This window comes from Symphalangus syndactylus, chromosome 20 (genome assembly GCF_028878055.3).
Source record: "Symphalangus syndactylus isolate Jambi chromosome 20, NHGRI_mSymSyn1-v2.1_pri, whole genome shotgun sequence".
NCBI lineage: Eukaryota > Metazoa > Chordata > Mammalia > Primates > Hylobatidae > Symphalangus > Symphalangus syndactylus.
Genome location: NC_072442.2, coordinates 50,723,023 through 50,735,539, shown reverse-complemented (window position 1 = coordinate 50,735,539; position 12,517 = coordinate 50,723,023). Strand labels below are relative to the sequence as shown.

General features: G+C 48.7%; 1 protein-coding gene across 4 annotated transcripts in view; it reads right to left on the bottom strand.

Annotated features, from left to right (window-relative positions):
- RGS9 (regulator of G protein signaling 9) overlaps positions 1–12,517 on the bottom strand; it is a 99,861-nt gene that overhangs the window by 51,942 nt on the left and 35,402 nt on the right. For all 4 annotated transcript variants that reach the window (XM_063629354.1, XM_063629355.1, XM_055256934.2 and 1 more), the window contains one exon: positions 8,108–8,189. In XM_063629354.1, coding sequence (XP_063485424.1) covers positions 8,108–8,189 — 82 coding nt within the window. The remainder of the gene's footprint in view (positions 1–8,107; positions 8,190–12,517) is intronic.

Below are 12,517 nucleotides of genomic sequence, written 5' to 3'. Positions count from 1 at the left end.
TCTTTGAGGCCAATAATTTGGGTCTTTCACTTCCCCTGATGCAGGTGTGATGCCAGGCATCCAGCCGTTGCTCAGCACATGTGACCAACAAGGTTGGCTACACTGAAGCAGAGAGTTGGGAAGCAACTGGGCTTTCTTGCCATCAAATTCAGCCTCATGCATGGGATCAGACTGAGTTCTAGCTCAGACGTAAGACTGCCAGATAAAATGTAGAAAGTCCAGTTAATTTAAGATAAATGGCAAATAATTTCTGTCCCAATATTTTGATGCTTATTATATATTTATACTAAATATACAAAATACATTTTACATGAAAATTATTTGTTGTTTATCTGAAATTCAAATTCAACCAAATTTCCTGTATTTTATTTGCTAAATCTAGCAACCTAGCTCACTGGGCTACCATGCAGGCAAATATGTGCAGACAAGACAACACAGGGAAGAGAAAGGAAAAGGCAATAGAAAGTGGGTGGGGAGGAGGACAGGGAAAGGGAACGGCCATCCTTACCCTAGTTGTTACAAGTGGATCTTGATCAGCAAATATCTATGGGGCACTTCCTATGTGCCGGACATTGTGCTGAGCCCTGGGGAGCCCATGGTGAGTGTGCCCCGAGACCACTGCTCCCCAGCAGGTATACTGAGGCACTCCCAGTCTCAAGGGGAAGGTAGCCACTCAGCAATTAATCACACAAAGGATAAATTAGAGTTGAGACAGGTGTCTTGAAGGGATAACACCATGGGATCTAACCTCACATGGCAGGGGCTTCTGCAGAGTCAGTGTCTTTGCCAAAAAGGGTTCTAGGAGTTGCCCCCTGAATCTGGTATGGAGAAATTCCCCTGCATAACTGAAGGCAGACTTCATACACACACTTTGGCACGTTCACACACTCTCACACTTACACCCACACACTCTCATACATACATATGCACACTCACAGATGCTTACATACATACATTACATACATGCCCTGACACACTGGCACACTCACACACGCATGCTCACATACATGCACACACCTACGCATACTCCCACATGTACATATGCACACTCACACACACTCACATACATGCATGTCCTGACACACACACACACACACACGCACACACACATTAATATGGTTTGGTTCTGTGTTCCCACCCAAATATCATCCTGATTTGTAATCTCCATAATCCCCAGGGATTGAGGGAGAGACCTGGTGGGAGGTGATTGGATTATGGGGGTGGCGTCCCCCATGTTGTTCTCATGATAGTGAGTTCTCATGAAATCTGATGGTTTTATAAGTGTCTGACAGTTCCTCTTTCACATACTCGCCTCTCTCTCGCCTGCCACCATGTCAGACGTGCCTTTTCCCCTTCCACCATGATTGTAAGTTTCCTGAGACCTCCCCAGCCATGCAGAACTGTGAGTCAATTAAACCTCTTTCCTTTATAAATTGCCCAGTCTTGCGTATTTCTTTATAACACTGTGAGAATGAATACACAAAAACATGCTCACATACATGCACACGCATGCATGCTCACACATAACACATTCACACACACTCACACACATGTGCATACTGACACACACATACCTGTTTACATGCATGCACAAACCTAGGCACACTCTCACACATACATATGCACACTCACACATACATATGCACACTCACACTCACATACATGCTCACATACATGCACACACATGCATGCTCACACATAACACATTCACACACACTCACACACATGTGCATACTGACACACACATACCTGTTTACATGCATGCACAAACCTAGGCACACTCTCACACATACATATGCACACTCACACTCACATACATGCTCACTTACATGCACACATCTACACACGCTCTCACACATACATATGCTCACACACGCACACCTTGACACGCCAACACACTGACACACATACATGCTCACATACATGCACACATGTACACACACTTGCACACATACATTCGCACACTCTCTCACATACATGCACACCCAGACACACTGACATGCACTCACACTCACACACACACACACACACACACAGCCTGTGCTCATGATGCCCTACAACCACTGTCTGGCTGCTCTTCCACAGGCGCTCACTGCCTCGGTGACTTCAGTGTGGTCATCTGCTCAAGTCTTGAATTCGTTATCTAGTTCTTTCCTTCCAACGTGCCCCAGGCTCCGATATAAATTTGGTTGCCCCAGTGCTCAACAGTGCACTGCATAACTGAGATAGACTCCTCCGTGCCCTCAGCTGCCCAGACCAGACGGCCTTAGACTCTCAGACCTGCAGCCACCCACTGAGCTTCATGATTCTGCCAGACTGTCCAGTTCCAGCCCCAACCTGGCTCTCCGAGCCTTCCCTACAGAACAGCCAGGCACAGTCCTCTGGCCGCTGCTGCCTTGGCTCTTGCACCTCTGTGGGCAGCAGCCCTTAAGTCTCAGTTGTTCCCAATCAAGCTGTGGTCCTTTTCCAGTTCCCTGCCCTCAAAACTCGTGAGAGGACTGCCTTTCTGCCTCTGCTGGTTTCAGAGACTCCCAAGCTCCTTTCATTCATCCATTTCTTCATTCATCAGGTAGTGTAAAGTCTTTGATCCACTATGATCATCACCAGACTGCTGCTGATGCAGTTTCTGGCACATAACAGGGTGTTCAGATGAAGTTAACCAGAACTGACTGTCAGCACCCAGGAAATAAGGGCAGCCGATGCATCCTGCGGTGTGCCACCCGCAGATAAGGAGGCAGCAGGCGCTTTCTGCCCTGGTGCCTCATGCAGGAAGCCTTCAGAGACATGCAAGCTCCCCTCCTTCACCCTAAGGAACTGTGAACACCACGGTGTGACCCCGCCCCCCCAACAACATCCCTTGGGTGTAAGCCAAAGAGGCAATTTGCTCAATGCATCACCATTCAGGTCAGGAAAGGAGCTCCTGTACTCGTGACAACTGCTCGTGAGGACGCGATGTTCCCAGGAACCCACATACAGAGCAAGGCTAGCGTGGGAGCTGACGGACACTTCTCGGTGGTACTCCACCTTGTCCCCCTGCCCCTCCTTCTCTCAGCTTTACTCTCTTCCCAAAAATATCAGGCTCTTCTGATGCGTGGAACAGAAAACGAATACTAAGTAAAACACTAACTCGTTTTCTAAACAAAATAAGACAGGGGAAAGAAATAGAGATGAGGCCAGGTGCGGTGGCTCATGCCTGTAATCCCAGCACTTTGAAAGGCTGAGGCGGGCAGATCATGAGGTCAGGAGTTCGAGACCAGCCTGGCCAACATAGTGAACACCCATCTCTACTAAAGGTACAAAAAATTAGCCGGGCGAGGTGCTGCACGCCTGTAATTCCAGCTACTCAGCAGGCTGAGGCAGGAGAATCGCTGGAACCTGGGAGGTGAAGTTTGCAGTGAGCTGAGATAACGCCACTGCACTCCAGCCTGGGCGACAGGGCAAGGCTCCGTCTCAAAAAAAAAAAAAAAAGAAAAGAAAAAAGAAAGAAAGAAAAAAGAAATAGAGATGAGGTGAAACAGGGAGACCATTTTACATTGCAGCATTAGGAAAGTCAGCTCCTAGGGGATCTTGGTTTGAATGTCACTCTCCATGTCCTGTGTCCCGTGTTCCCTGACCCCCAACCGGACGCAGGGCCCCTGCCTCCTACCAGCTGTCATGGCATTCTGCGTGTTATTCATTGGCTTAATCATTTTAGTCTTTGTCTCTCCACCAGACTGCAGGAAACTCCTTGAGGTCAGGGGCAATATCTGTCTTGGCTCATAATCCAAATATCCCCATTGCCTAGTAAGCGCCCAGCATAGAGCAGATATTCACAAAATACATGTTAATTTTTTTTTTTTTTTTTGGACCACAGCACATGGAGCATTCCACCCACCCTGGTTTTATAATATAACATTATATGTCAGGCCGCCGCAGTGGCTCACACCTGGAATCCTAGCAGTTTGGGAGGCCAAGGCAGAGTCAGGAGTTCGAGACCAGCCTGGCCAACATGGTGAAACCCCGTCTCTACTGAAAATACAAAAATTAGCCAGGTGTGGTGGCAGGCGCCTGTAATTCCAGCTACTCAGGAGGCTGATTCAGGAGAATTGCTTGAACCCAAGAGGCAGAGGTTGCAGTGAGCCAAAACCATGCCACTGCACCCCAGAGGGAGACTCTGTCTCAAAAACAAACAAAAAACAACAAACAAACAAAACACACATTATATGTCAGATCATTTTCCTAGGTCAATGAATGGCCTTTGAAAATATTATTTGAATAGCTTCACAATGTTCCATCATGTTAATATACCTCAATTTATTTTGCCATTTTCCATTGTTGGACATTTAGGCTAACCTCAACGGGAAATGGAGGGCAGACATCTCTGGCAAGTGTCTGCATATGTGGTTGAAACAAGGGTCATTTAGCTTGATATGCAGATAAGGGGTGGCTTGATGTAGCACACCCATCGCCAGGAAGCAGCCTCAGACTACATCCTTGGAAGGCAGGAAGTCACAGATGGCACAGCAAAGATGCAGGGAAGGCCTCCACATGCCTATCTAAGGGAGCGCTTTCTCCCTTTGTTCATTTACAAAACTCACTGTTGTTTGCATCGTGCTCAGATCTGTACTTGGTTCCATTTGGGTAAAAAATGGGTGAGAAACATCGTTTGCCTTCATTACGGGATGCTGAATCACAGGTGTCCTTTGGGCTCCGGGTAGGAATTCAGGTCAGAGCCCTCAACTACCACCATCCACGTGGGGTCTTGGCCTTTGCCAGTGATGATCTCCCTGATACAGCATCTATCAGGCATTTCTTCCTGCCTTTCTAAATCAATCACCCTCTCGCTGTGCCCCTTCTGCATTTAGGTCTTACCTCTGCGAGAGTGTCACTCATTTGTGCTCCAGCAATTTGGATTTTGAGCTCCTTGAGCTGAGAGAGGGACCATGGGTGGGGCCTCCTTGCACAGAAGCAGAATATCGGGCTTTACCATCGGAAAGATGTGGCTTCCTCTCCCAGAACTGAGCAGGCTACTGAACCTCTATGAGCCTCAATTTCTCCATCTGAATAACGGGGATGGTGATATTCCCTACATCATAGCATTAGGCGTCAATGAGGTCATCTGTGCCGAGAGCTTAACACAGGTTCAGAGGAGTACTCGATGACTCTTGGCTGTTATTTCACACCCAGCACCTAACCCCTTCCCTGGGACAAAGTCAAGGCTCAATGAAGGTTTCATGGATCAACGAACAGACAAATGAACAAGTGAATGAGTCGGTTCAGTAACAGCGAGCCACGTCTCACTCTACAACTGTTGGTTACAGTCTGACACAGAGTGGCCGCGACACTCCACAGTGCCAAGTGCTTTGTTTGCCTTGGCTGGCTTTTTTCCCATTGAACTGACAGTTTGTTTGGGTCTCCTGGAGACAGTCTGGCAGTCTGTGAGCTCCCGGGCTTCCTGAGCCTGTCAGTCAGATTGCTCAATTTCTAGACTGAGATGCTCTTCAAAAACACTACCTTCCACCCCCACAGGCCAACAAGAGATAGGGAGAATTTTAAGAAAATTGCAGAGAGTGGGGCCACTGCACTCTCCTACCTCATCTTTGACTACTGGTCTGGTTTTCACCTAGGGAGCAGCCATGAAAGAGGTTAGATGTGGGGAGCAGTTTTATGTCCTGGAAGTTCTAGGACCACTCTGAGTCCATCAAAGCCTCATGCTGAACTTGGGTCCCCAGTGCTGTCAAAGAAGGACCAGGCATGTGTGGATCCAGGCATTCGGCTTCTTAAAGCAGCACTGACCCAGGCAACGTTCTAATGACCCAGGAGGTTACCAAAGGACTGAACTGTGCCAAGACATCACATGACATTGTCACGAGAGGCAGAAGTGCACAGGGCTAAGGGCAGGGGGGAGCTCCACAGTCAGCGGTATCTGGGTTCAGACCCTCTGGCACTTACTAGCTGTGTAACTTTGGGCAAATTAGCAACATCCTTGAGCTTTCACTTGCTTATCATTAAAATGAGAATAATAATAAGCCCTTCCATACCGGGCTGCAAAGGTTCAATAAGAATGCAGAAGGCGGCCAGGCGCGGTGGCTCATGCCTGTAATCCCAGCACTTTGGGAGGCCAAGGCAGGCGGATCACGAGGTCAGGAGTTCAAGACTAGCCTGATCAACATGGTGAAACTCCATCTCTACTAAAAATGCCAAAATTAGCCGGGCATGGTGGTGTGTGCCTGTAATCCTAGCTACTCAGGAGGCTGAGGCAGTAGAATCGGTTGAACCTGGGAGGCAGAGGTTGCAGTGAGCCGAAATCATGCCATTGCATTCCAGCCTGGGTGACAGAGCAAGGCTCCATCTCAAAAAAAAAAAAAAAAAAAGAATGCAGAAGGCTTAGCACAGTGCCCAGCACACTGGGAGTTCTCAGTTCATGTCTACTGTGATGATGATGGTGACAGTGACCACAATGATGATGACAATAAGGGTGGTGGAGGTGGTGGAGAAAGTGGGGGAAATAGGAGAGGTGGTGGAGGTCAGGGAGATAAGGGAGGTGAGGGAGTGGGAGATGGGATGACGGTCATGGTGGCAGAGATGGGCCGGGGGGAGGTGGTGGTCGTAGAGACACATTGTCATATTTATGTGATTCTGCATCATGCTGTGAAGAGCCACTCAGCCACTAGCCTGGTGGGGGCCTGAGAGCTTACCCAGGAGAACTGAGAAGAACCCAGATGATCAGTTTTTCATTTTAATGCATAGCTAGTCTATGTCACTTTGCAAGGAACGTAGTCACATCGGCATTCCCACAGTGAGGAGTCTCTGCACATAATATAGAAGCCGTTCTTTACCTACCCTCAGGTATGGTGCCACTGGGCACCAAGGTGTCTTGCCAAATGTGGCATATCTGCCACGTCTCCTTGTCCTCACCACGGAGTGCTTCTGGAACACACTCACAATGTGAGGCTCCTTCTCATACAAAGAGTTTCTACGCTACCAACCAGGAGGGATGCTTGTCTCCAGGACCCTGTGCTCTGTCCCCCAGCCCCCAGAGACCTGCGTCAGGCATCTGTAAACTGGTTTCCCTAGAGGACAAACCCTGAAGCAAAGAAAAAATCAAACAAGCTGCTTGGGATCAAACTCAGCACCTTAACCTCAACAATACAGCATCCAAACCCATGCCCCTACAGGGTGGAACACCTTAGGAGAATCTGTTTTGAGTATATAAAGAATACAAGCAAAACAGCCAAAATCGGATGGGCTTGAAGTTCAAAAATCCATAAACCCTGCCACCAGGCCTCACTCAGTTCTCTTTCTGGTTCTGAGAATTTCTGATACCTGGCAGGCAAGGAAGCTAAAGGAAGAGGAGGAAGAACATTTCTTTCTAACTTTTCGTTTTCCAGAATCTCATTCACATCTCCTACCTCCCGTGACCCATAGGCAGCACAGGGGGCTGAGACAGGAGGAAACTGGGGCAGCAGAGTTAATCCCAGTATGTAGCAGTCAGAGCCCACTTCTGTGTCCTGGGGAATGAGGCTACCATTTCCCAGTGATGAGCTGGGCAAGTTACACCAGCTCTGTACAGCTTGTCTCTCTGGGCCACTGAAGTCCCAAAGCCAGAGATTCAGTGTACTCCAAGCAAAGAGAAGCTCAACACAGACGTATTCCCTCTACTTCTCACATCTCAGCTGCTGGGAACTGGATCTAGGAGAGGAAAAAGTGAGGGAGCTAGAGACACCAAGGAGAACTTTGGCCTTGCAGTTTCCATTCTCACGGGACTCTATTTTTCTGCATCGGAGTCTCCATTGGGGCCTACGTTCTAATTTTTTCTCCTTATATTCCTTTCCCAAGGTATGATATCCTAGCAAAAAAAAAAAAAAAAAAAAAAAAAAAAAGAAGTCCCAGCCCTCATAAAAGACAAATTCATTCAGGTCCCTCCCTACCTAACACCAACAGATGGGCCGTGAGCAGACCCCATCCAGAACAGAGGCACTTGGATGCTAACCTGACACTGAGCAGCTCCTCCTGCTGATCCAATTCTCACCCTAGAGAAAGAGGAGTTGGCAACAGGCATGGAGAGCACAGGTTGGAGGTGGGAGGCACAGGAAGAGACAGACGACACCAGCAGGAGGATACTCACAGGGCATCGGTGCACCAGCCAGTATGCCTTCTCCTGGCAGTCCAGGGCATATCTGTCTGCTTTGTTCCTCTCCTTTCCAGCCCTGGAAAGCCAAAAGCCACATGTAAGGCCAGGAAGACTTTGTGTCTTTTGATTAGTGATGCCCCCCATTCCTGATGACCCAGACCCTTCTCTCAACCTGCCCAAGTAATTCGCATATACCGTAATAGTAATGAACACAGCAAGCACTGACATCACACTTAAGTATTAGCACCCTTCTAACCACTCTGACACCTATTAACTTTTTTAATCCCACTTTATCCTCCCAGTGGCCTTTTCTCACTTCAAAGTTCAGGGCACTGAAACAAAGAGGGGGTGAATGCCCCACCAGCCCACCAGGTCACACTGCCAGCAACTGGCAGAAGTGGCACTTGCACTTGGGAGTCTGGCCAGGGTCTAACTCCCCGGGGCAGCACAGTGCTGCACTGAGATCACACTGCCGCCACTAGCCCTAAATCAAACCAACTCCACCAACTTCAGCACTGGAGGGCAGCGCACATGGGTGACCTTCCGGGTCGACATTTGACCTCCTGGCTTCTTAACTTTTCCCTGTTTGGGCAAACAACATAGTCAACATCTGGACAGGCAGGCAACCACCTGTGGGATGGTGACAAGGAAGATGCTGGCCTGGGGAGTCCTCTCTCCTCCGTGCCTGTGACTTCTACTCTGGCACTGCAAAGAGTTCATGCCACGTCGGGGCTTTTTCTGAGCACACCTTATTGCTGTAAAAGGCTATTTATGGCCCAGCGCAGTGGCTCATGCCTGTAATCACAGCACTTTGGGAGGCTGAGGCGGGCAGATGACTTGAGGTCAGGAGTTTGAGACCAGCCTGACCAACATGGTGAAACCCCATCTCTACTAAAAATATAAAAATGTTCCGGGTATGGTGGCACACACGTGTAATCCCAGCTACTCAGGAGGCTGAGGCAGTAGCATCGTGTGAACCTGGGAGGCAGAGGCTGCAGTGAGCCGAGATCGCACCACTGCACTCCAGCCTGGGCAACAAGAGCAAAACTCTGTCTCAAAAAAAAAAAAAAAAAAAAAAAAAAAAGGCTGTTTATTTTCCTTTTTATCTCTCAGTCTCTCTCCCTTTCCCACTCTGGATGGGAGATGATGCAGGGCCTTCTTCCTCCAGTGGCAAAGTAACACTAGTGATCCTGCCGTGGGCCCCCTTCTGTACCATTTCCACGGCGACCCGCGCTCACACTTGTTAATGCTTGTTTTCCCAGGCAATGTGGGATGACGCACACGCCCTCTGCGAGACAGAGTCGGCGGATTCATCTCCCCGTTAACGTACTGTGAAAAACATCATAACACTCGGGAGCCAGATGGGTGAACAGTGCCATTCCATTTGGGCGTTCCGTCAGCCTCCTCTGGAAATTAAATATAAACACTGTTTTCAAACTTCCCCCTGACAGCCTAACTGGATTTTCTACCAGGTTAACTAGCCCCTGACCTCAGGAGCATGGGCCACAACTGGACTGAGGCATTGCGGAGTTTCCACAATGCTGGAGAGCCTTGCAAATAGAGTCACTCTCTGATTTACCCCACAGGTCCTTCCCAGCTTTGCTCTTCTGCTTTTCTGTGACAGATGTTATTAGAGGAGAGTCGTGATAAATGGAATGCAAGAGAGTTAGTAACCTAGGAATTACTTTCGTTTGTGATTTTTTCAGCAACAGCATTTGCTTGATTATTCATTCATTCGTTCGTTCATTCATGTACTCATTGATCTTCCAGTATATTCCAAGCACTGGGAGTCTACTGGTGAACCAAATATAGTCCCTGCCCTTGAGTAGCTTTTGAGCGAAACATCACATACACAGTCAAAGGATCAATACAGAATTGCAAGTTGCATTATTTGCCATAAGGAAACATTCAGGGTACCACCACGTAGCATCAGGGGTGGTCTCTGTGGTGATTTTTAAATATGTCTACAATTCTTTGACACTCTTTCCATTGACAGATGTGGGTCTATGTCTCCTCTCCTTGAAGCCAGATGGGATTTTGTGATGGTTTCTACCAACATGGGACGTCAGGCACGGCACTGTAATTTCTGAGGCTGGGCCATAAAAGGTGGGACAGCTGTCACCCTCCTTACTGGAATATGTGGTCTTGAAGTCCCCAAACACCTGTAAGCAATCTAACAACCCTCCCTAATGCCGCCATGCTGTGGGGAAGCTCAAGCTAGACCACAAAGAGAGGCTACAAGAAGAGAGCAAGAAATGCCAGCCAGCCTGCAGATGCTCCAGGCCCCCAGCCCCAGCCATCTGACAACAACCACTCAAGAAACTCTGAGTCAGAATTGATCAGCCAAGACCTTCCCAAATCCCTAACCTATAGAAATCAGGACACATAATAAAATAATTGTTGTTGTTCTGAGCCACTAAATTTAGGATGATCTGAATGCAGTAACAGCTCATCAGAAAAGCCTCTTTGAGGAAGTGACATTGGAAGTGAATGTTCTCCTTCATAGCTAGAGAAGATGGAGTGAGGTGATCTTATCTGTGTTTCAAACATGGGGGCAAATTGGGAGCAGAGAGGCCAGTTGGGAGGATATTGCCATGGCTCAGGTGACGGTGAGTTTGGTTCAATCAGGGTAGGGGCAGTAGAGGTACTGATATGGGTGATACTGGAGGAAGAGGTCTGGAGAGTGAGGGAAAGACATATTCGAATATGGACAAGGTAAGTTTGAGGTTTGGCAGCAACGTGAGATCTTGAGTAGGTGGCTGGGTGCTGAGTGTGGAACTTGAAAGATGGGACTCAGCATAACAAAATGACTACTTCATGGGCCAACCTACATGGTCAACCGTGTTTTGTGCTGAGACCCTAAATCTGAAATCAGAGGCAGCCTTTAAGCCATAAAATGAGTGGGAAAAAGCCATCTCAAATGGAGCAAGCCTTTTAGGAATCGCTCATTCCAAGGCACCTGGAAGAATAAAAGAAGGGAATGTCCCAGGATCCGGGCAGCACAGAGCTTTATCCCAGCTGAGGCCAAGGCCTTGGTGTTGGACCTGCAGGGATCACTGAGAACAGCTCCAAGCTTCAAGAGCACCCAGAGCGCCCAGGAAAGTGGATGTCAGGGTTCATAGTCCTGTGGGTTGCTGGGATAGTCCTGCTCAGAGCAGACAGGAGGAGGAAGGGATGGAGGGGCTGAGGGAGAAGGGCACATCTTACCCATCTCTGTGTCCCTGGAGCCCAGCCCAGTGCTGGAACCCATCAGAAACTCAAAACTGGTGCAACAAATTGAATTAAGTAATATCAGCCCAAGATCTACCATTATCTCACCAGGTGACTTCAGCTAAGTCATTTTCACCTCCCTAAGCCTCAGTCTCCCCATTTGTAGAAATGAAGGGTGACAATAATTACTACAGTATTTCCCCACACCCACATAAAGTGAGATGGTACCCAAAACCTCACCAAATGAAGCCTTATGAACAAATGTAAGTGATTAAAGATAACCCATGTCGTTTCACCTCAAATGTGCCCAGGTGGAAACACGTTTGTGGCTAACGAGCGGTGGCGGCTCTCTCACTGATGTTCTACCTGATTCTAAACCCTAACAACGTATCTTCCCCCCTGGAGGGCAATAAAGCTGTTCCGCCATAAGAATCTATTTTTCCCGGACCAGCTCTCCTGTAAACAGTGTTCATCACTACTCCAATACCTAGGCTGCTGGGTGAGAATCAGGTCTTCCCCATGCAGCCCGGCTGAGCATCAGCAAGTCTAGACCTTCCTGGATCCGGGACTGTCACAGTGAGTGAGGCTGGACCGGGGGAGTGGTCGGTTTTGGTAATCACTGGTGCGGGTCACCAGATGTTCCCAGCTGTCCCTCTTCTCAGGCACCTGGTAGGATTCTATGTCCCCACCCACCAACCTTTGACGTTGACCTGCTTTGCCTAGTGACTCATGAGCAGGATGACAGGGCTGCTCTGATACACACAGGAAATCCCTGGCCCTGCTAAGCAATGCACAAAGCCCAGATGGTGCTGCTGCTTCTGCATATGGGTGCTGGAGGTGGGGGAAGCATGTCAGGGCCCCAGCTGCCCCACGGTGGATGACGAGCACCAGCAAGAAATGGACCTTGTGGTTTCCAGCCCCTGAGAGTGGGGGGCTGTTTGTTATGATAGCCTAACCTTGTCCTGACGACACCGTCTCCCTGCCACTCACTGTCCCCAATATCTGCATCCGGCTCTCGTTAAGGCAGAGCCCTGGAGGGGACTTCCAGTTCCAGTTCTGATATGGCAACAGGCAAATGCAAGTGAGCGAGGCGTGGTTCTAACATGAGAATCTGATCACTGTGTATCCCTTCGCTGCTTAAACATGATTCTATGGCTCCCTGTGGCCCTCAGCACAAAGCCGTCTCACGATCCG